Source organism: Alternaria viburni, assembly GCF_023758015.1.
Source record: "Alternaria viburni strain BMP 2772 chromosome Unknown scaffold_28, whole genome shotgun sequence".
Taxonomy (NCBI): domain Eukaryota; kingdom Fungi; phylum Ascomycota; class Dothideomycetes; order Pleosporales; family Pleosporaceae; genus Alternaria; species Alternaria viburni.
The window spans coordinates 107091-123769 of NW_026055797.1; the positions used below are offsets into that span (position 1 = coordinate 107091).

Below are 16679 nucleotides of genomic sequence, written 5' to 3' on the forward strand. Positions count from 1 at the left end.
ATGGTGCTGTCGCCCCGCCCCGCCTCTTCACTCACGTCGCTCTTCTTGCCTTGCTGCGCGCCGACGTCCTTCGGCTTCTACTTGTGTTATCCACTCTTGTGGGAGATTCAGTGTGCTCTTGACGAAACTTTCTTGCTCTCTCTCTGTCAACATGCGCCTGCTGACATGGAGGAAGTGCGCCTTGAATGCATGCCATAATTCTGTATCAGCATCTGTATGGCCGTATGCAAAAGGTCGAGGGAAGTACGGATCGTTGCGCCAGAACGCATGGACTGCTTGCGCGATACCAGTTGCGTCTTGAGCCATAGGACGTACGCAGTCGTAGTCTAGCATCCAGATGACGAGGTCTTCACCCAGCAGCTTGAACATTTGTGTTGGCGTGTCGCCGCTGATAGATGATGTAGCCGGGGCAAGCACAAACTCAACATCATTCGCATCGACTTCAGCCTTCCAGTAACAATGCGCGAGCGCCTCAGCCAGAGTCTTCGCGATGACAACAGCATTCATACCCAGCTCTTCCATCTGATCGACGCAGAGACCGTAGTTGCGCAGGTTGAAGAACATGCCAGGCGGGCGTCCTTCTGGTCTCCGTTTGCCCGTGTACACTCGAATGAGGCAATCTTCATTCTTCTTGCTCTTCCTCGTAGCATCCTTCAACGCCTCACGGCAATACTTGTCGATGAGCATTTCGCGAATAGGCAGTCCTACAGCGGGTATCCTCTCCTGCGTATAACTCCTACTCACCTCTTCCCCCGGAGGAAAGCAAGTGAAATTGTTATCCCACCAGAAACTATCAGCCTCCAAGACCTCGTAAGATTTCGGTATGCGCACAGGTAGCGTGTGTGTTTCGTCTGCTGCGATAACTCGTCGATGCATGTTGTGGTCGTTCAAGACGGAGCGGTTTGTATGCATGTGTTCGCGTTTGATGACCCAGGGGTCGACTCCGCGGATCCAGATGCTGCCGCAGCATCCTCGGCCTATTTCGCGGAAGGGGCCTCTAGGGTTAGGGCGTGTGTTCATGTTTGTGGGTGTGTAGTTGAACTGTGAAGGTGTGTGGTTGAGTTGTGAAGTTGCGTGGATGGTGGAATATATACTCGCCTTTGACTCACATAGACGTCGTGTGGGCGTACCCCGCAACATTGGAGTTCGATAGCCATCCCATGGTTCACGATGGGTTGTAGACGAATTACGAGCCACGTGGTACCAATCCTCGGGAGAAAGCTGGTACGATTACTACGTCTTGTCCACAGCGAGCTTTGGTGAGCTCAGTGTCGCGTGACAGTCCTTGCGCATAGGCGAGCATGTCGTCGATGAAGCGTCGTGTTGTTGTGGTTCGTCCTACGTGAGGCGCACGGCATGACCCACGGTCGAGGTTGCGATAGCTCCTGCCTTCTAGCCAAACAAGCGTCAGGGTCTTCAGGGTCTCGACAGAGGCAGGAACAAAACTCTGCAATTCGCTTCGAGATGTTTCACCTCCCACGCTCACCATCTTCGTTCTCACCCACTCGCATTGTTTCCATCTTCTTTTTTGTAGCCAGATCGTTCGAGTGGACACCTCAGAACGTCTCGAATGGCACCAGAACACGCTCCCTTGGTTTACTGGCAAAATGGTACCAGTCGCATTCATGCACCATTCTGCTTTCATCGACCCTTTGTTGCATGTCGATAAGGGATCTGTTCTTAGCTGCTACAAGTACGACCGAACAGGCTACCACGATCGTCAAAAGGAAGTACACTCTTGACTCTTTATCAATGCGAGCACCTGCGCTTTCACGAGAACGACAACCCGCGACTGTTGAACCCTTGGCTACACTCCCATACTTGCCGGCATCCAGGGGCTCTGCGGGGTCGAGGAGATTTGATGCCTCAGGTCTTGTTGTTTCCGAAACATGATTATGCCGTCACGTCGAGGATCTCAATCTAAGCCATCGCAACTTCGAAGGGTCCATCGCCGCCGCGAACGTGGCATCGAACTAGAGGAACGACAATAGGATCATTTGTCCTAGGCTCAGCCACTTGAATGCCAGTCGTCGCGTCCGCCGAGGAGCACAACTTGGCGCAGTCACGCTACGCCTTCGGATGGCCACGATTCCGGCGTTAGGCAAAAGCAAAGAAAGGCACGAAGGACACCAGCACTGGCGTCGCGGCATGTGTCGAGCTTTGGCTTGGTGATTCGAAGCCATGTACGGCTTGCGACGGTGAGAAGCTGATGAAGTTCAGATTTCCTGCCCCCACCAGCACCTGCATGGAGCTGACAGTTGCCGGCGACCAAGCTGCAAGCCTATAATTAGGCTGATCCACAGCGGGCGCCAACCGCCCTACAGGGCCGCAATGATGAAAGCGATCGAAAGCAGACCGCATTGTCAAGCAAACCGCGCTCGCAAGTCATTGATCGCATCAACAGCGGCAGGGTAGCAGAAAAAGAAGATTACTCGTGCATCTTGGGTGTTTCTGACATCACATGCACGTGCATGACGCGTTTCGTCACGGCGATCTTGGGCTGACGACCCGGCCACGGCTCAGCGCCTGCAAACCTACTTACACAAGCAGGGGTACCGTCAGCAACGTCCTTATTACTACCCACCTTTGCCGTCGTGGCGCAGCCTCTTCTCTCAAATCGCATCCTCGAGCAATTGACGCAGAAACCTCACACTCACATCGGCCCTACTCGACACTGATCGCCCGCCATGAATATGATGCGCAAGAAGACGCAGTATGTGCAAATCACACCAATACCGTCGTTCATACCGCGCCAGCTCGCAATCGACTTCCTCCACAGTCACGGCGAGATCATCGAGCTGAACCCCCTCGTCACCGGCCACGAGCCCATCAAAGCACCGCGCGACGCTCCCGCAGACGAATACTACTCAACATGGTACGAAATATCGCAGCGCATACAGTACATACCCGGCATTGGCAAGATGGGGAGCGGCGCAATCAAGTTCCGCGGTGTCTTCCACGACCTGCCGTTCGGGCTTCAGACACACACGTACGCGCCTGCGAATGTCGACCTGCGCCAGAAGTGGCACATTGGCGGCAACCAGATTGGCGAGCCACCTGAGCCGAAAGAGCTGGGCTCTTCTGCGCCACCGGAGGGCCTCTACATCCGTCAGGATGTAGAGATCAAATGCAATGTCGCCATGATGAACTTTGTCAAAAAGGAAATGAAGGCAGCTTGCACGATCATGATCGAGCGGTTGGTCAAGAAGGCGGAGCTGCTCGACTCGGGCGCACTCCAGGCGATGATGGAGAATGGGCGCATGAAGACGGTCAACCCAGCTGATCGCTCTACTTACGGTCACACGCCACCACAACCATCGCCGACCCAACCCTACCAGATGCCCATGTCACCGCACAGGCAAAGCCAACAATGGGCGCAGCCCGCACAGCAGCCCGGCCCTCCCGTCCCACCGAAGCAGCTTCTGGGCACGAACGACGTTGTAATGGAACTACCAGGCGACTTCTACCACCCTCAGCCGTCCCCATCCCACCTCTCACCTCACGATAACCGCGCGTCCTCTGCCTCCGAGCCATCGCAATACTCGCCAAACCCGCAAGATGCACGCTGGTCGACCGCATCGCATAGCACCGCAAGCTCACGCCCCAGCTCCTATGCGCCGTCAGAGGGCATGAAATCGCCAGGGCTAGAACAAAAGACATTCGCTGCCGAATTGCCGACCATGGAGGAGACAAGGGAAGAGCACAACAGCCATCAAAGGCGGCCAAGTGGCCAGCAGGGCCAACAGGCATATGCATACAACCCACAGGACTATGCGCGGGCGCCCGGGCAACAGCAGTATGCTAACCCGCCCTACCCGGTGTATGGGCCTCGGTAATTGACGAATTCACACTTTGGTGTTTTTTGGACGTACACGCACAGTAATGTTTTTGAGAGTAAGGTGCCAGTAAGGAAGGGCGGCTGTTTGTCTACCTCTTTATCACGATTTACGACTTTCTGCGGAATGCTTTTCAGATATCCCCTTCCGTTAAGTAATGCAATCATATTTTTTTCATGTCCACAGGCTTGTCATCAAGGATTAAGTGCCCAGTGCTATGTAGCGTCTCGGTATCCAGGGTGTCAATTCGCGACCAGACACGAATCGCCAGAACGCCCTAGATATAGATCGGTGCTAAACGCATCCGCCATCTCCTCGCCATTTTTATTACTTTACTATATTTGCGTTGGGGTTGGAATGGTTATTTGACTGAGGTGTACAAACTCTTGATTGAGATGTTGAATGATCTTTCAACACAGTTCATACTCGGCGGACAGTGCGTGGTGTCATGTGGATATTGCCACAATTACATGATCAACTAGATTCCGTATCCATGGCGCTCTCACATCCTCTCCCTGGCGTCCCCACACACTTAGAGATACGCTTAGGATGACCAAGAATCCGAGTTCATCCGTGACACCCGCTGGCTTCCTTATGTTGACTTACCCCCCACACTCCTCGAACTGCAGCTGTTTTGATGTAGATGCCGTTTAATATAAATGACACTAGAATCCGACTTTACGTCAAGTACCTTCCAACGACATCGCTATCTACTCTGCCGACTCCCTCATAACGATTACGAGCTATTATCAAAGGAGTGACAAGTAACCGGGAAGGTGCTGCGACAAGCAACGGTGACTAATATCCAAAGACGGAATACATCGTAGACTCCCGTTCGTCTGTTAAAAAGGCAGAGAACGACTGAGATAGCAGCGTAGATCGCAAGATAGGGTTTAACGTCTCTGTTTCTCTACAGTATGTTTCAATACGTAGCTTGCGTAAAGCTTAGGTCCGATAACACAAGTACCTGCCTTATGCCATAAGGTCGATCGTGTCACCCCCAGCGCTCCGCAGTACATATCCACATCAACTGGCCTCGACAGCAGCAAAGGATAGCTTGTATGTATGTGATACAAAAACCATAATATAATCAGCCTGACGTCACAACATAACAACAGACCCTCGCTACTACGCTGCGTGCCTACGCCCATGGCCCGTGCGTCAATACACGGTCACGTAGACTTGCTACTGCCCACCTGACAGAAGCTCCACTTCATCCACAATAAACCCAGCTTGATACCTCTGCATTGATCTTGGCTAACCTGCAGTAACCATCTACACTGACTCTCGCAGACATGTCACGGCAACCAAACATGCGAGACCGGCCAGCACTGCCAGGTCCGTACGGTCCACACAACCCTCCACCGCCTCCGTCCGAGCCCCCACCGAGGGGACCTAGAGAACACGAAGCCCGGGGTAGAGGTGTTGACGATGTCGATGGCGAGAGGATGCAAGGTCGACGCCGTCCGCAGCTCGCTGTACGGAAACGAGATTACGCACGGGCGGAAGAAGAACTGCGAGTGAGACAGCGAGATCGAGATCGTAGTCGTTCGCCTGCCCGGCGTCAAGATCCGCGAGATGAGCAAGATTGGCGTGGTGAGCGAGCCCGGTATCGAGAGCGGTCGCCGCTGCGTCGTGACGTCGTGGACATGGAGCCGCAGCGAGAGGACCGGAAGCCAGAGAAGGCGGAGTATCAGCGGTGCTTTGCTTGTAACAAGAAAGGTTGGTTGTATACCTGCAGATTCCCAACTCTTCTTTGCTAAGACTATTAAGGGCATAGGGTTGCAGATTGCCCAGCCGCCTTCACTGATAAGAAGGGTTGTTTTCGGTGTGGAGAGCAGGGACATATTGCTCGGGCTTGCAAGGTTCGAGTTGGCCAGATCAAGACTGATGCTAAGGTGGCTGCGGATGAGGCGAAGGCTATGGCTGGCCGATACGGTGACCGCAATGACGATAGGCATCGGTCGCCCAGGCAGGATGCTGCCTTCCGAATAAGTCGCGCGAGAGATACCAGCCGACTGGAAGCTCACATCCAGCAAGCGTACGGCCAAGATCAAGATGCGCAGCAACATCATCAGGAGCACTTCCGTGAGGCGCCTTCGCGTTCAGAGTACTTTGTCGAGGACGAAGTGGACTGGGACGACGACGCTTTAGAGACGGCCCACGTTGCTCCTGCGGTGAGGATGAGTACCGGTCGGAAGATGCCACAGCCTGAGTATCCGAGGTATGAGGAGCCGTACCGCCATCAGCAAGTCCCGGAATCCACTTCTACAACCTCTCAACATGCGCCAGTTCAGTCCACGCACCGCAGACCCAGCCAAACGCCGAGCACAGCAAAGTCGGCCAAAGAGCCCAAGTTGGGCCTACCGCACCTCCAGAACGCAGAGACAGATGAGTTCCCGCTGACAGTGCACGACCTTCGCGGCTACGACTATCGCATCTTCGCCACGTATGCCGCCAAACCCAAGGCCCAGCGCTTCATCAACGGCGCCAACGGCAAGATCGCACCGGGAATGTACGGTTCCGAGCAGCGCCACGACCTGGGGCTTTGCTTCACCACGTACCTTACGAAGAAACGCTGTGAGATGGGTGTCAAGTGTCCCTGGCGCCATCATCCGCTTTCGAATACTGAGAAGGCTTGGATCATCAAGTATGGCAAACAGAAGGGAGAGGAGTTCATCGAAAACGTGGATCGGTGGTGGAATTTCCCCGAGGCAAGTCGTATCATGCCGTGCTGCTTTTGGGCTTCGCTGACTGTGATAAGACACCGGTGCCGGGTACTTCCATGGAGGGCCTAGGTGACGATAAGAACTAGGTAGCTTTCCTGATTTGAAGTTGTTGGACACCGGGAGCTTGGAATGGATAGGCCCTTGCGCAACGATTGGACGACTGTGAGATGAGTCAGTCCAGGCGCGCTGACCCTGGTTGGAGTAGGCTATGTGAGAGCCCCGCCTCGTGTATGATACCAGCCCCGTATGTCATCGATGCCTTGAAGACCAATGAGCATCATGTTAGCGAACGTATCAAGGTCATCCGGCTGCGCACCCCTCAAGACATCCGTGAAGTCCAGCTCCTTGATAACAAAGTGACTCTTGCTATTCCATGCCATGGCAAAGTCAAAAGCGCTCGTTGCTTTCCACAAATGCGCAGAAAGCGTGACGCGGTTCTTCAAAGAAAGCTCTTTCGCGCAAGACCTCATCTGCCCGCTCAGCAGAGTGTATATGACGGTTATGTGGAAAGCTACCAAGGCCGTGCGTCTGGCTGACTCACGGAGGATGTACGACTGCCAGGCTGAGCGAGCGGCTGTACTGGGATATAGTGGAAGGGTGGCGGGAAGCTCGGGATCCTCTGCTGCGATGGGTAGGAGGACAACACCCACATCTTCCAGATGCGGTATCAGGGCGTCGGATCGGGCGTAGAGTCGTATGTCACCGCCAAAGATGAGCATGATCTCATACAACATCAGAGCCTGTGTACGAGCTAGAACCTCGATGGGCGTAGTCGGTATAGAAGTGGCTATGAGCTCTTCTGCGCGACTTGTGATGAATCGTGCCACGTGCTCGGCATTGTTGTCGTTCATGGTAACGTAAAGGGCACATGCCGCGTGTGCGTCTTGTAATGATCGTGGCATATGGTCTTCGTAAAGCAAAAGGTGAGCCCATGGTGTGCAACATTGCTCTACCATCATCTTTGGCGCTAGTTTGACGAGCTCGATTGAGTACTCCACTCTGGACTTTGCGAAAGGCGATAGGTGTCTTGCTGAGAAGGGCTGGTTCACTGGGGGATAAGACTTTTGTAAAGTCATCTGATCTTCTTGATGAGCTGGCGTGTTGAGCATGTCCGTAAGTGCGTCGAGAGACTCTGTTGCGGTGCAGAAGTCGAAGTCTAAGATATCTGCGGTGGGGTTGGCTGGCATGCCAGGTAGATCGAAGTCGAAAGCAACACAGCCATCGTCAATCTCTGGCATCTCTGTTGGCGCATTGGATGAGCTCAAGTCAATAGGTGTTGCAGATGAGTCGTTTTGCGGAATCGCGGCCTGCGACCGAGGCTGTGGAGGGTAGATGCATGGCAAGTGCTGTCTAGCGCATCGTGCGCAATGAGGCTGCTCGAGACCGCACTTCCGCTTTGCCTTTGCGCACTCTGAGCATGACTTCTGCCTACCTTGTGAGTTGGTGGTGCGTGAACGATCTGGTGGCATTTCGAATGTGTCTGTTGCTGGCGAGGAAGGAGGTGAGGCTTGCCGCGCGGCCGCCGATCTTGGCCTGCATCATCGTTAGTCAGCGCTAGTGGGTCGCTCCATCCCAGCTCGGACGACTCCTTAATTACTCACGACTGCACTCTGTTCCGATCAACGAAGGCATGAGCTAATCTACATCTTCAAAGTTAATACACAGCGCTTCACTGGGATCAATCGACTGTCATCTTCTACTTTTCAACATGCCAACTGACGTTCGCTCTCGCACCCCGCCGTGCCCGCTGCCATGGCCATGTACTCTTCGCACAACTACTCTTTGCTAACGAGATCATGGTTACTTCAATTCTTCACGGAGCTGATGCGATAGTGTGCTGCACCGGGAGGCTTGTTCAAGCCGTATAATCGTTCTGCATGGGGACCCCCAAAGCCGCACGATCTTTTTAACGGCGACCCCTCCCTACAAGTGACAATTGGACCTGCTGAAACAGCTCTGCACAACGACATCCAATTACCGGCGCCCATAGAAGCGAAACCCTTCCACCTGGTTCGGTTTGCCTTTGCAGGCTAGTCTTTCTTCAGCGTCTCGGTCCCGCGTCCCCGCTGCCAACTTTTGAAACGGTATACCACGTATGCCGCCGCGCACATCGAATAGAAGACCGCAGCATACGCGGCTTGCTTTCCGATCTTAATGGCGCTCGTCGGTACGGTGATGTACAGAGGTACCAGAGCTTGCTGTGACCGGCCCATCCAGCGCTTCCAAACTCGCTCGACTACGATCACCAACGCTGCTGTTATGCCCCAAAGACCCCCGAAGATGACCGGCGCACCGTACCCGCCCATCATAGCGCTTGTAAAAGTGGCGAAGACAGAACCTGCAACCACATTGCCGATACCCGCTTGCATGGCGGCTGCTGCACTACCTATGACAAAGTCAGTACTCTCATTCCACGGCGAACCAGTGGATCTGACCTACCAGCGACTATGCCACCCGCTCCAAAGCCTATGCCCGATAATATCATGGCTGCGAGCGCAAGCAGTACGAGCGGAACGACGACTAGGGCGAAGTCCCAAGGATGCTGCCTGATCCACTCGCGAGCTGCTTCCGCCACACCCTTGACTCCGAGTTGCTTGACCCTTTCGATTGCACTGGCTACAGCATCTCTTGCTTGCATGGCGCATAGGGCGACCTTGTCCATGACGTGTTTGTACATGGCCTTGATGAACGTGTTCGCGCGTCCGAGTGTAGCGCTGCCATTGCCAGAAGTATTCGCGTTGCTGTCTGGCGTAGCATTTGCAGAAGTCTTGTCTTGTTCACCCTCGTTGGCCTTGTCCTCCGGGCTATCGTCTGCATCGCTGCCGACGTCCTGTTCTCGCTCGTGGGTTGTATCCGATGTCTCAGGCTCCTGGTCTGAAGTAGTATTTTCAGCGGGGAGAGGGAAGCGGTCGCGCAACCATCTGGGTATCCAAGAACGATCTGCCATGTTGTATGAGTGGGCTGTGGTGTTGGTGTTGAGGGGGCGTGCGGCGTCAGGTCTTCGAAATTTCCCTTTGCACCCGGGGGAACTTGGCGGTGAACGCGCGAGACATCTCACCGCGATACCAGACGGGGAAATAGCCAGAACGTTCACGCATCACTTTGCATGCCGTAAGGAGAAACAAGTCCTTTTATGCCAATTATCATGCAGGCACGTTGATGACATAACTCATAGGTACTTCGCGGATGCTAACCACAATACACCAACTTCGAGCACAATCACCATCCCCTTACTGATCCATAGGTAGACGGCCTGTCTCTTCGGCGATGAGCTTGTCGACCTCATCCTGGATGAAAGCACGATGTATCGCTCTGGCCTTCTCCAACTCGCGCATCAACCTATCTCGCTCCCACAAAGTCCAAGCCGCCAGATCGGAGCATGTCTTTTCCGCCTTCGCGCGAGCCTTATTTGCCGTTTCCAGCTCCTGCCTCAATCTCGTATTCTGCTCCAAGATAAGCTCAAACGCCTCCTTGGTGATGCGTTCGCAACCGGGTGCGGGAGTTGAAGAATCTGGTTGGAACATAGAGGATGTAGCGGGACATTGTGGGACAGGGAAAGTCTCGGCGGTTAAGTATGGATCGTTGCTGGCGCTGCTGATCGAATTCAACCAGTCGTTCACTTGATTCACACCATCCGCGTGATGTGCGGGACGGAATGCGAGACTGATGGTGCGTTCGTGACCCTGGAGGCTCGCATGATCCGAGAAGATGGCTTGGATGTGGTGCTGCTATATTTTGGTCAGTGTTGTTGTGGTACGACGAGGTATCAGTGAAAGACTTACATGGACAGCAGCCTCCTCCCCCTCGTCCTCCATTCTATCGGTATCAACACGATTTGGCTCCATGCCTACGCATTGGCGTGCTCCAAGATGGTTGCGGTGTCTTTAGGGGCTCGGATAACGCGACTACGTCAGAAAAGGCGCAGTGAAGACGGAGACGCGTCGGTGACTGCGGACTACACTCACGTGCTTGCTGAGTGAGCGCCTGCGCTAGTGTCTACTAGCGCAACTCTCAGTATATTCCAGCCCCGCCTCCCTCTCCCACCTTTCCTCTCGCTACCTGTGTTGACTTGATCCGACTCCACGCGTAAAGCATCAGCTTACCGCACGAGCTGACGAGGACTCCACGGCCGACTGGGAGAGGGCAGATTCGAAACTAAGCTCTTCACGATCGGGAATCTAGACGTCGCAAGCCTCCATCCGGTGAGCTGTGGCTATAGGTGTCTCAATCTAGAAGTGCGAGGGGATCCCGCCGCGAACCAAACAAACAAGCCTTTGCGTGAACGACTTCGCGTCCTGTGTTGTAACTCAAGGCATCCACGGCCCACTAACATCCTCCCATCAGTACGTTATATCTCCCCACCTTATCCATGTCGTGAATTGCATGTGTTGATATTACCTTGTAGCTCTTCTCGTTGTCATGTCGCTCAGCAGTCTTAGAGGCCGCCCGCCCACGCAGTTCCTACCCCCGGCTGGTGCCTACTACGACCAATTCGACATCATCGCGATATTTGGCCCGGACGTACCGAGAGAGGGTCTTTGTAGTCACTGTCTACAGCCTGAGTGCGGGTCTTCTGAAGATCCTACCGGATGCGCGAACGCGTGTGGCATGTGCGGATGTAAGGACCAGCACGCGAAGGGGGTAAGTCGTCCTTACTGCCATAGAGATCTCATCACTAACTCGTTCCAGCTTTGCGCTATGGCCTACTGCTCGTACAGGTGGCGCAAAGATCACGGATGTACTCCAGACCTAGGTGGTGGCGCCTAGTTAAGGGGAACCCTAAGAGACAAATCAACACTTATTTAATAGTTTTAATTAACTAATAATACTATTACTAACATTCTTTTACTTATTTCTAATATAATATATACTATTTACTCTTTCTTGCGCCTATACTTATAACCTAGGTTATACTATAAACTTAATATAGTACTAGCGCTAACTAAGCTCTATTTTTATCTTTAAACATTTTCTTTATAAAGTTTATATTTTTTTTATTTATAATTATCTTTATACTATATTTCTTAAAGAATATAGTAAGAGCTTATACCTACTATTTAATAACCTCTTTTAATACTTTATAGTTACTATTATTAAAGTAGATAGCTTATTTAAGAATATACTAGCTAAATTATAAGATAAAGTAAGCTTTCTTAATATTAACTTAAGCTATAGTTCTATTATTAGTAACTTATACTTTAACTTTATAGTTAAAAAAATTTTCTAAACTACTTTAGATAAGATTATAGCTATAAAGCTTTTTTACTTTTTTTTAAAGCTATATAAATAGTTATATATTACTAAGAAGAAGAGCTAAAGTAGAAGTTATAAGTAATTAGTTAGAGTTACTAAGAAATTACTTTAAAATAAAAATTTACTAGTAGCTATTAAAGTATATTAATATAATAATTTATTTAGTTAGTAATATATATTAAGAAAAGAAAAGTACTTACTATTAAAATAAAAGAAGTAAGTAATAGAGAATAAAAGAATACTTTAATAGTAGTTTTATTACGCCTAGTATATATAGTACTAAAGTATCTTAGTACTAACTCTTTATATATAGAAGTCTTAATAGATACTTATAAATAAGTATTATATTAATAGTATATAGTACTAAAGTGTTTCTTTAGTAAAAAATTAAAAATATTAAAATATTAGCTAAAGGCTTAGCGCGCTAAGCTCTATAAAATTTACTATTTAATTATAAGTAGGCTATAAGAGCTCTACATCTTATACTTATTCTTATATATCTATATACTATTGCTTACAACACTAGATTAATAAATTTAAAATATATACTCTAGACCTAAATAATATAATTACGCTATAGTCTAGAATAAACTAGGTTATAGATCTTTATAGACTTAGAATTATAGAGACTATATCTTATATCTCTATTAATGTCTTACCTAATATAAAGAATACTAATATTAAGAAATACTACGCTAGTTATACTATATAATATAGTTATTATATTTGTACCTATACGCTTATTATATAGGTTAACAAGAATAGAAAGAAAAGCGCTACTATTTAAGTTAAGATAACCTCTAATAAGATAGTAGTAGCTTCTACTAACAGCGCTAAAAGTTATCTTCTAGACTTTTAAGTACATAATTTACTCTTTATTAGTTTACCTCTTACTAGAGCTATCTACTAAGTTACTAAGAAGCCTTCTTTCTATCTACTAATAGCAATTCTAGGTCTTTTACTTTAGCTACAAGCTCTACTAGATAATAATATATAGCTCTAGATTACTTCTTCTACTAACGCTATTACTATACCCTCTTTATTATTATTAGAGAACCTCTACTATTCTACTCTATTTCTTTCTTATATCTTACCTATAGCTATTATTATCTATATAATTATATACTTTATAATATATTTTATTTACTTTAGCTAGCTATTCTATAACTCTTTAATTTTTCTTAAAGTTAGTAAGCTTTATATAGTAGCCTACTAGTATAGCGTTAAATTATTTCTATTATAGCTTATTTATAAAGTTAGTATTTACTTTAAAAAATATCTATTCTACTAGTAATAGTGTATAGCTAAGTATTTAAAGTTATTAAAGAAGGCTATTTATAGTAGCTTTCTTAGTAGCTAAGAAAGTCTTTTTAGTAATTATTAATTCTAAAATAAATATTAGCTATATCTTTAATACTAATACTATAACATACTATAAAGTTAGCTAAGAATAAAAAGATACTTTTTTATATTTTATATTTATATATTAAGAAGAGAGGTAATAATAAGAAAGAAAAAACCTTTTACTAGTAAAGTAAACTTACTTATAGTAGTTTCTATAAGGTAGAGGCTCTTATAAAAGATACTTTTAGGTACTATAAAGCTATAGTAGCTAATTTAAATACTTAAGTTTAGAAAAGTAGTAGTAATAATAAAGTCTACTATAGTATGTGCGTTATATAAGTAATAAAGACGTAGTAGTAGTAACTATCTTATATTACTTTTTTCTAACTTAGAGTATAATATATACTCTAGTTCTTCTATCTTATTTTATAGTACTATAGTAGTAACGTAAATAAGTAACTTACAACTTCTAAATTTTATATGCACCTATCTAATTAGGTTCTCTCGCGAAAAGAGAAGTATTGTCAACACAAGAGCCTGCTCTATCCCCTACAGCTAGCCTACAACTTCACTACGAGAAGCTGTTGCATGAGCGCGACCAGCGAGAGCTTCAATACATTGCTGAGAGCAAGGACAAGGACAGGATGATCAGGACGCTCAAGGCCAAGCTTGGATGGTCTTTGGATTAGATGCTGGTGATTGGGTCGTGCATTGGGCGACACGACACTTGATGATGTACCAGGTGATATATGGTCGCGCAATGAGAGAGAGCTGATGGCTTGGTATTTTTGGGATCAAGGACTCTCGAAAAGAGAAGTATCGTCAACACAAGAGCTTGGGATCAAAGACAACAGGTCTGGAGCCTACATCGACGCCAGGTCGCCTATTTTGTATGCTTTCATGCTGATGTAGGCTGCAGGTCTGTTCAGCTATTTCTTAGTTAACGCGGGGCAAAGCACTTCTTCGATACTAGATAATCCTGCATACGGTTCAGTACTGTACATCTTCTGCTTTCAGTGATTCTGTTTTCTAGTTTCATACGTGCTGGACACATACCTAGGTCAGAAGTCGTGGTAACTAGAGGAGCGCGTCAGGTGATGTCACAGCCACGTGCTGCTAGGTCACAGATGTGCCTACCTATCTGGGTACGTAGGTGAGAGCAACACGCCAAGCCGAGACGCGTCGTTGTCAACAAACAGCCAAACACTCGACTTACCCATGCCCACAGATATCACCCACCCCGACACATCGCGATGGCCAATCTATATCTGATGCAAGCCTTGTACGCCCCGAAGCCGCCGCAGTCTACCCCTAGTCCTGGTGTTTCTGCGCTCGACGACAGCGCGCAGCCACGACAGAGTCAGTCTGCAACGCCCGAGCAGGCAATACATGGTGAGCGCCTCAGGATGATGAAACGTGAAGGTGAGAACCCCAAGGACCCGTTTACAGCCTTACTAACCAGAGCAGAACCGCCCGAGCCCGACTCGCAAGTCACTGAGCGCTGGAAACCGACCGGCGCCAACGTCCAGCCAGTCCGTATCAAAAGCGAACCCTCGCACTCCGACGCTGCGGACAGGTTTCTACAATCGCTTCCGTCCTTTCCCAGCAGCATCGCTGTCACGCCTTCTTCGCCCTCATCGATGTCATTGCCTGATGGCCTCACGTACCCAGTTGAGCGATACCTACCCCCAGCGGGATCATACTACGACCAGAACGCTCTCCTCCACGTCTTTGGCCCGATCTTCTTCAAATACAAACCCTGCATGATCTGTTGGACCTGTCACCCCGCCGCAGGCTATTCAACCACGTCTTGCGGGAAGGTATGCAAGGTCTGCGGAACCCGCCGCCACCCCGACGAGGTAAGAAATGTCCCTGATATTCGGTAGCAATGCTAACATCGGTGGTAGAGCTGTTCCCTGCTCTACTGTAATAGAGACTGGTATCGTCAGCAGGAGATTCCATGCGGTCCAGAAACCGTTCGAGATCGACAAATTCGTCCCGACAAACAAGAGCTCGCTGTCCTCTCTTATATCGGTGTCATGTATCTTGCACGCGGTCCAAACAACACTGTTCTTGTAAACCCAATGCATCCGATCGTCCAGGACTTCTACAAAGATAAGCCAAGGTCGAAGGCAATGATGCGGAAGATATATGAGGCGGACCCGAGGCATCGCTCGACGTCCATTCCATCGCGCAGTGGACCAAAGCTCGTGGCGAACGCCCCTCAGCAGCAACCGCTTCCGCCGCCGATGGGCCCATACACCATGCCGATAAGATCCGTGGACAACAGCCTCGACCCGCGTCTCCAGGGTCGCTCCTCCCATGGCGCGCCTGTCGGATTGACACTTTCGCAGCCTGAAACCGCCAGCAGCAACAGCGAGACCCCGACTGACCCAGAAGACATCGAAAAGAAGCTTCAGGACCAGGAGGTCGAGAATCTGAACTTGAGAATGCAGGCAGTTGTGAAGGATCGTGAGATTCGGAAGCTGAGGGCGGAGCTTGAGCAACTGCGCGCTCAATCTGCTAACACTGGTGGCGCATACTAGACCATTAGCGTGTAGCCTTGTTCGCAGGCTACTGTGTGCGGCTGGGTCGGCGATGATCGTAGAAGGATGTATATGTAAATGTTCAGAGATAAATGCAGCCAGGTCAGACCAGGCGAATGATGAAGTCCATGACGGTGATAAAACACCCTATATAAAAAAGCACTCTGGCGGCTATATTAGTGCATAGATGAGAGTTCCATGGTTTCCCGAGGCGATGTAGGCTCCTAGGTGATATACGTTGACATGGAAAATGATGTCGTGAGGCGCGCCGGTGCGGCGGACAGCGAACGTGGAGATGGGATGACTAATCTAGCGGCAAACCTCCATCCCTGATCTTCCGACGACGCGTCTCCATCACTCTTTCCACACGCTCGTCCAACCATGTATCGCAACGCATCGCAGCAGCCACGCACCATCACAACCACGCACGTCAATGACATTTTCCTATATCGTCGCAGTAATAGGCTTTACATCGACAAGAATGATTACATGACCTTCGAAAGAGCTAGTGGCAGGTGGCCATTCACAACTATCGCCATCACGGGTTGGTTTGCGCATCAAGCCTGCGTAGGCGGCGCAGGTTCGCGTGAATGTCTCGGTCGTTGCTTAAACTGCCAAAGGCCCACACTTCCCGCAAATTTCGACACACTCACGTTAGATTGCTTACATTTTTAGAGTTTCCCATCGTGTGACAACGGACATGTAACACCTTCTGGGACTGGCCCATCTGGGCTTTACCAGCTTGCTCCAACGGATCCGTAGCTGGGTGGGTGACCGCAACCGACGGTCGCTCATTGGGCGAGCATCTATCAGCGCACGATTTCTTCTTTTTGCCCTTTTCTTTTTTTCTTTTTTTGTGCGGCCGCCTTTACTGCTGACTTGCGCGTCTCTCTTCGCTGTCAAGTAGTCTCGCAACTTCATCGCGCTATACGCGTCAATTCCTTTTGTACTGTATCAATTGCTACGACACG

General features: G+C 49.5%; 7 protein-coding genes across 7 annotated transcripts; 3 read left to right on the forward strand and 4 right to left on the reverse strand.

Annotated features, from left to right (window-relative positions):
* Positions 1-27: 27 nt before the first annotated feature.
* J4E79_010007 (uncharacterized protein) lies at positions 28-1020 on the reverse strand (the record flags this gene model as incomplete). Its single annotated transcript, XM_049358847.1, has 1 exon — positions 28-1020. One exon carries the CDS (start codon positions 1018-1020, stop codon positions 28-30), a length of 993 nt encoding a protein of 330 aa, XP_049206580.1.
* A 1667-nt stretch (positions 1021-2687) lies between these two features.
* On the forward strand, positions 2688-3836 carry J4E79_010008 (uncharacterized protein; the record flags this gene model as incomplete). Its single annotated transcript, XM_049358848.1, has 1 exon — positions 2688-3836. One exon carries the CDS (start codon positions 2688-2690, stop codon positions 3834-3836), a length of 1149 nt encoding a protein of 382 aa, XP_049206581.1.
* A 1649-nt stretch (positions 3837-5485) lies between these two features.
* J4E79_010009 (uncharacterized protein) lies at positions 5486-6651 on the forward strand (the record flags this gene model as incomplete). The annotated part of the gene is made up of 4 exons (XM_049358849.1): positions 5486-5558; positions 5634-6060; positions 6148-6523; positions 6601-6651. 4 exons carry the CDS (start codon positions 5486-5488, stop codon positions 6649-6651), a joined length of 927 nt encoding a protein of 308 aa, XP_049206582.1.
* A 120-nt stretch (positions 6652-6771) lies between these two features.
* Positions 6772-8034, reverse strand: J4E79_010010 (uncharacterized protein; the record flags this gene model as incomplete). Its single annotated transcript, XM_049358850.1, has 2 exons — positions 6772-7805; positions 7998-8034. 2 exons carry the CDS (start codon positions 8032-8034, stop codon positions 6772-6774), a joined length of 1071 nt encoding a protein of 356 aa, XP_049206583.1.
* A 561-nt stretch (positions 8035-8595) lies between these two features.
* J4E79_010011 (uncharacterized protein) lies at positions 8596-9512 on the reverse strand (the record flags this gene model as incomplete). The annotated part of the gene is made up of 2 exons (XM_049358851.1): positions 8596-8951; positions 9005-9512. The coding sequence occupies 2 exons, from the start codon at positions 9510-9512 to the stop codon at positions 8596-8598; spliced, it is 864 nt and encodes a 287-aa protein (XP_049206584.1).
* A 283-nt stretch (positions 9513-9795) lies between these two features.
* On the reverse strand, positions 9796-10380 carry J4E79_010012 (uncharacterized protein; the record flags this gene model as incomplete). The annotated part of the gene is made up of 2 exons (XM_049358852.1): positions 9796-10293; positions 10348-10380. 2 exons carry the CDS (start codon positions 10378-10380, stop codon positions 9796-9798), a joined length of 531 nt encoding a protein of 176 aa, XP_049206585.1.
* A 4035-nt stretch (positions 10381-14415) lies between these two features.
* On the forward strand, positions 14416-15708 carry J4E79_010013 (uncharacterized protein; the record flags this gene model as incomplete). Its single annotated transcript, XM_049358853.1, has 3 exons — positions 14416-14584; positions 14630-15021; positions 15115-15708. 3 exons carry the CDS (start codon positions 14416-14418, stop codon positions 15706-15708), a joined length of 1155 nt encoding a protein of 384 aa, XP_049206586.1.
* Positions 15709-16679: the final 971 nt, after the last annotated feature.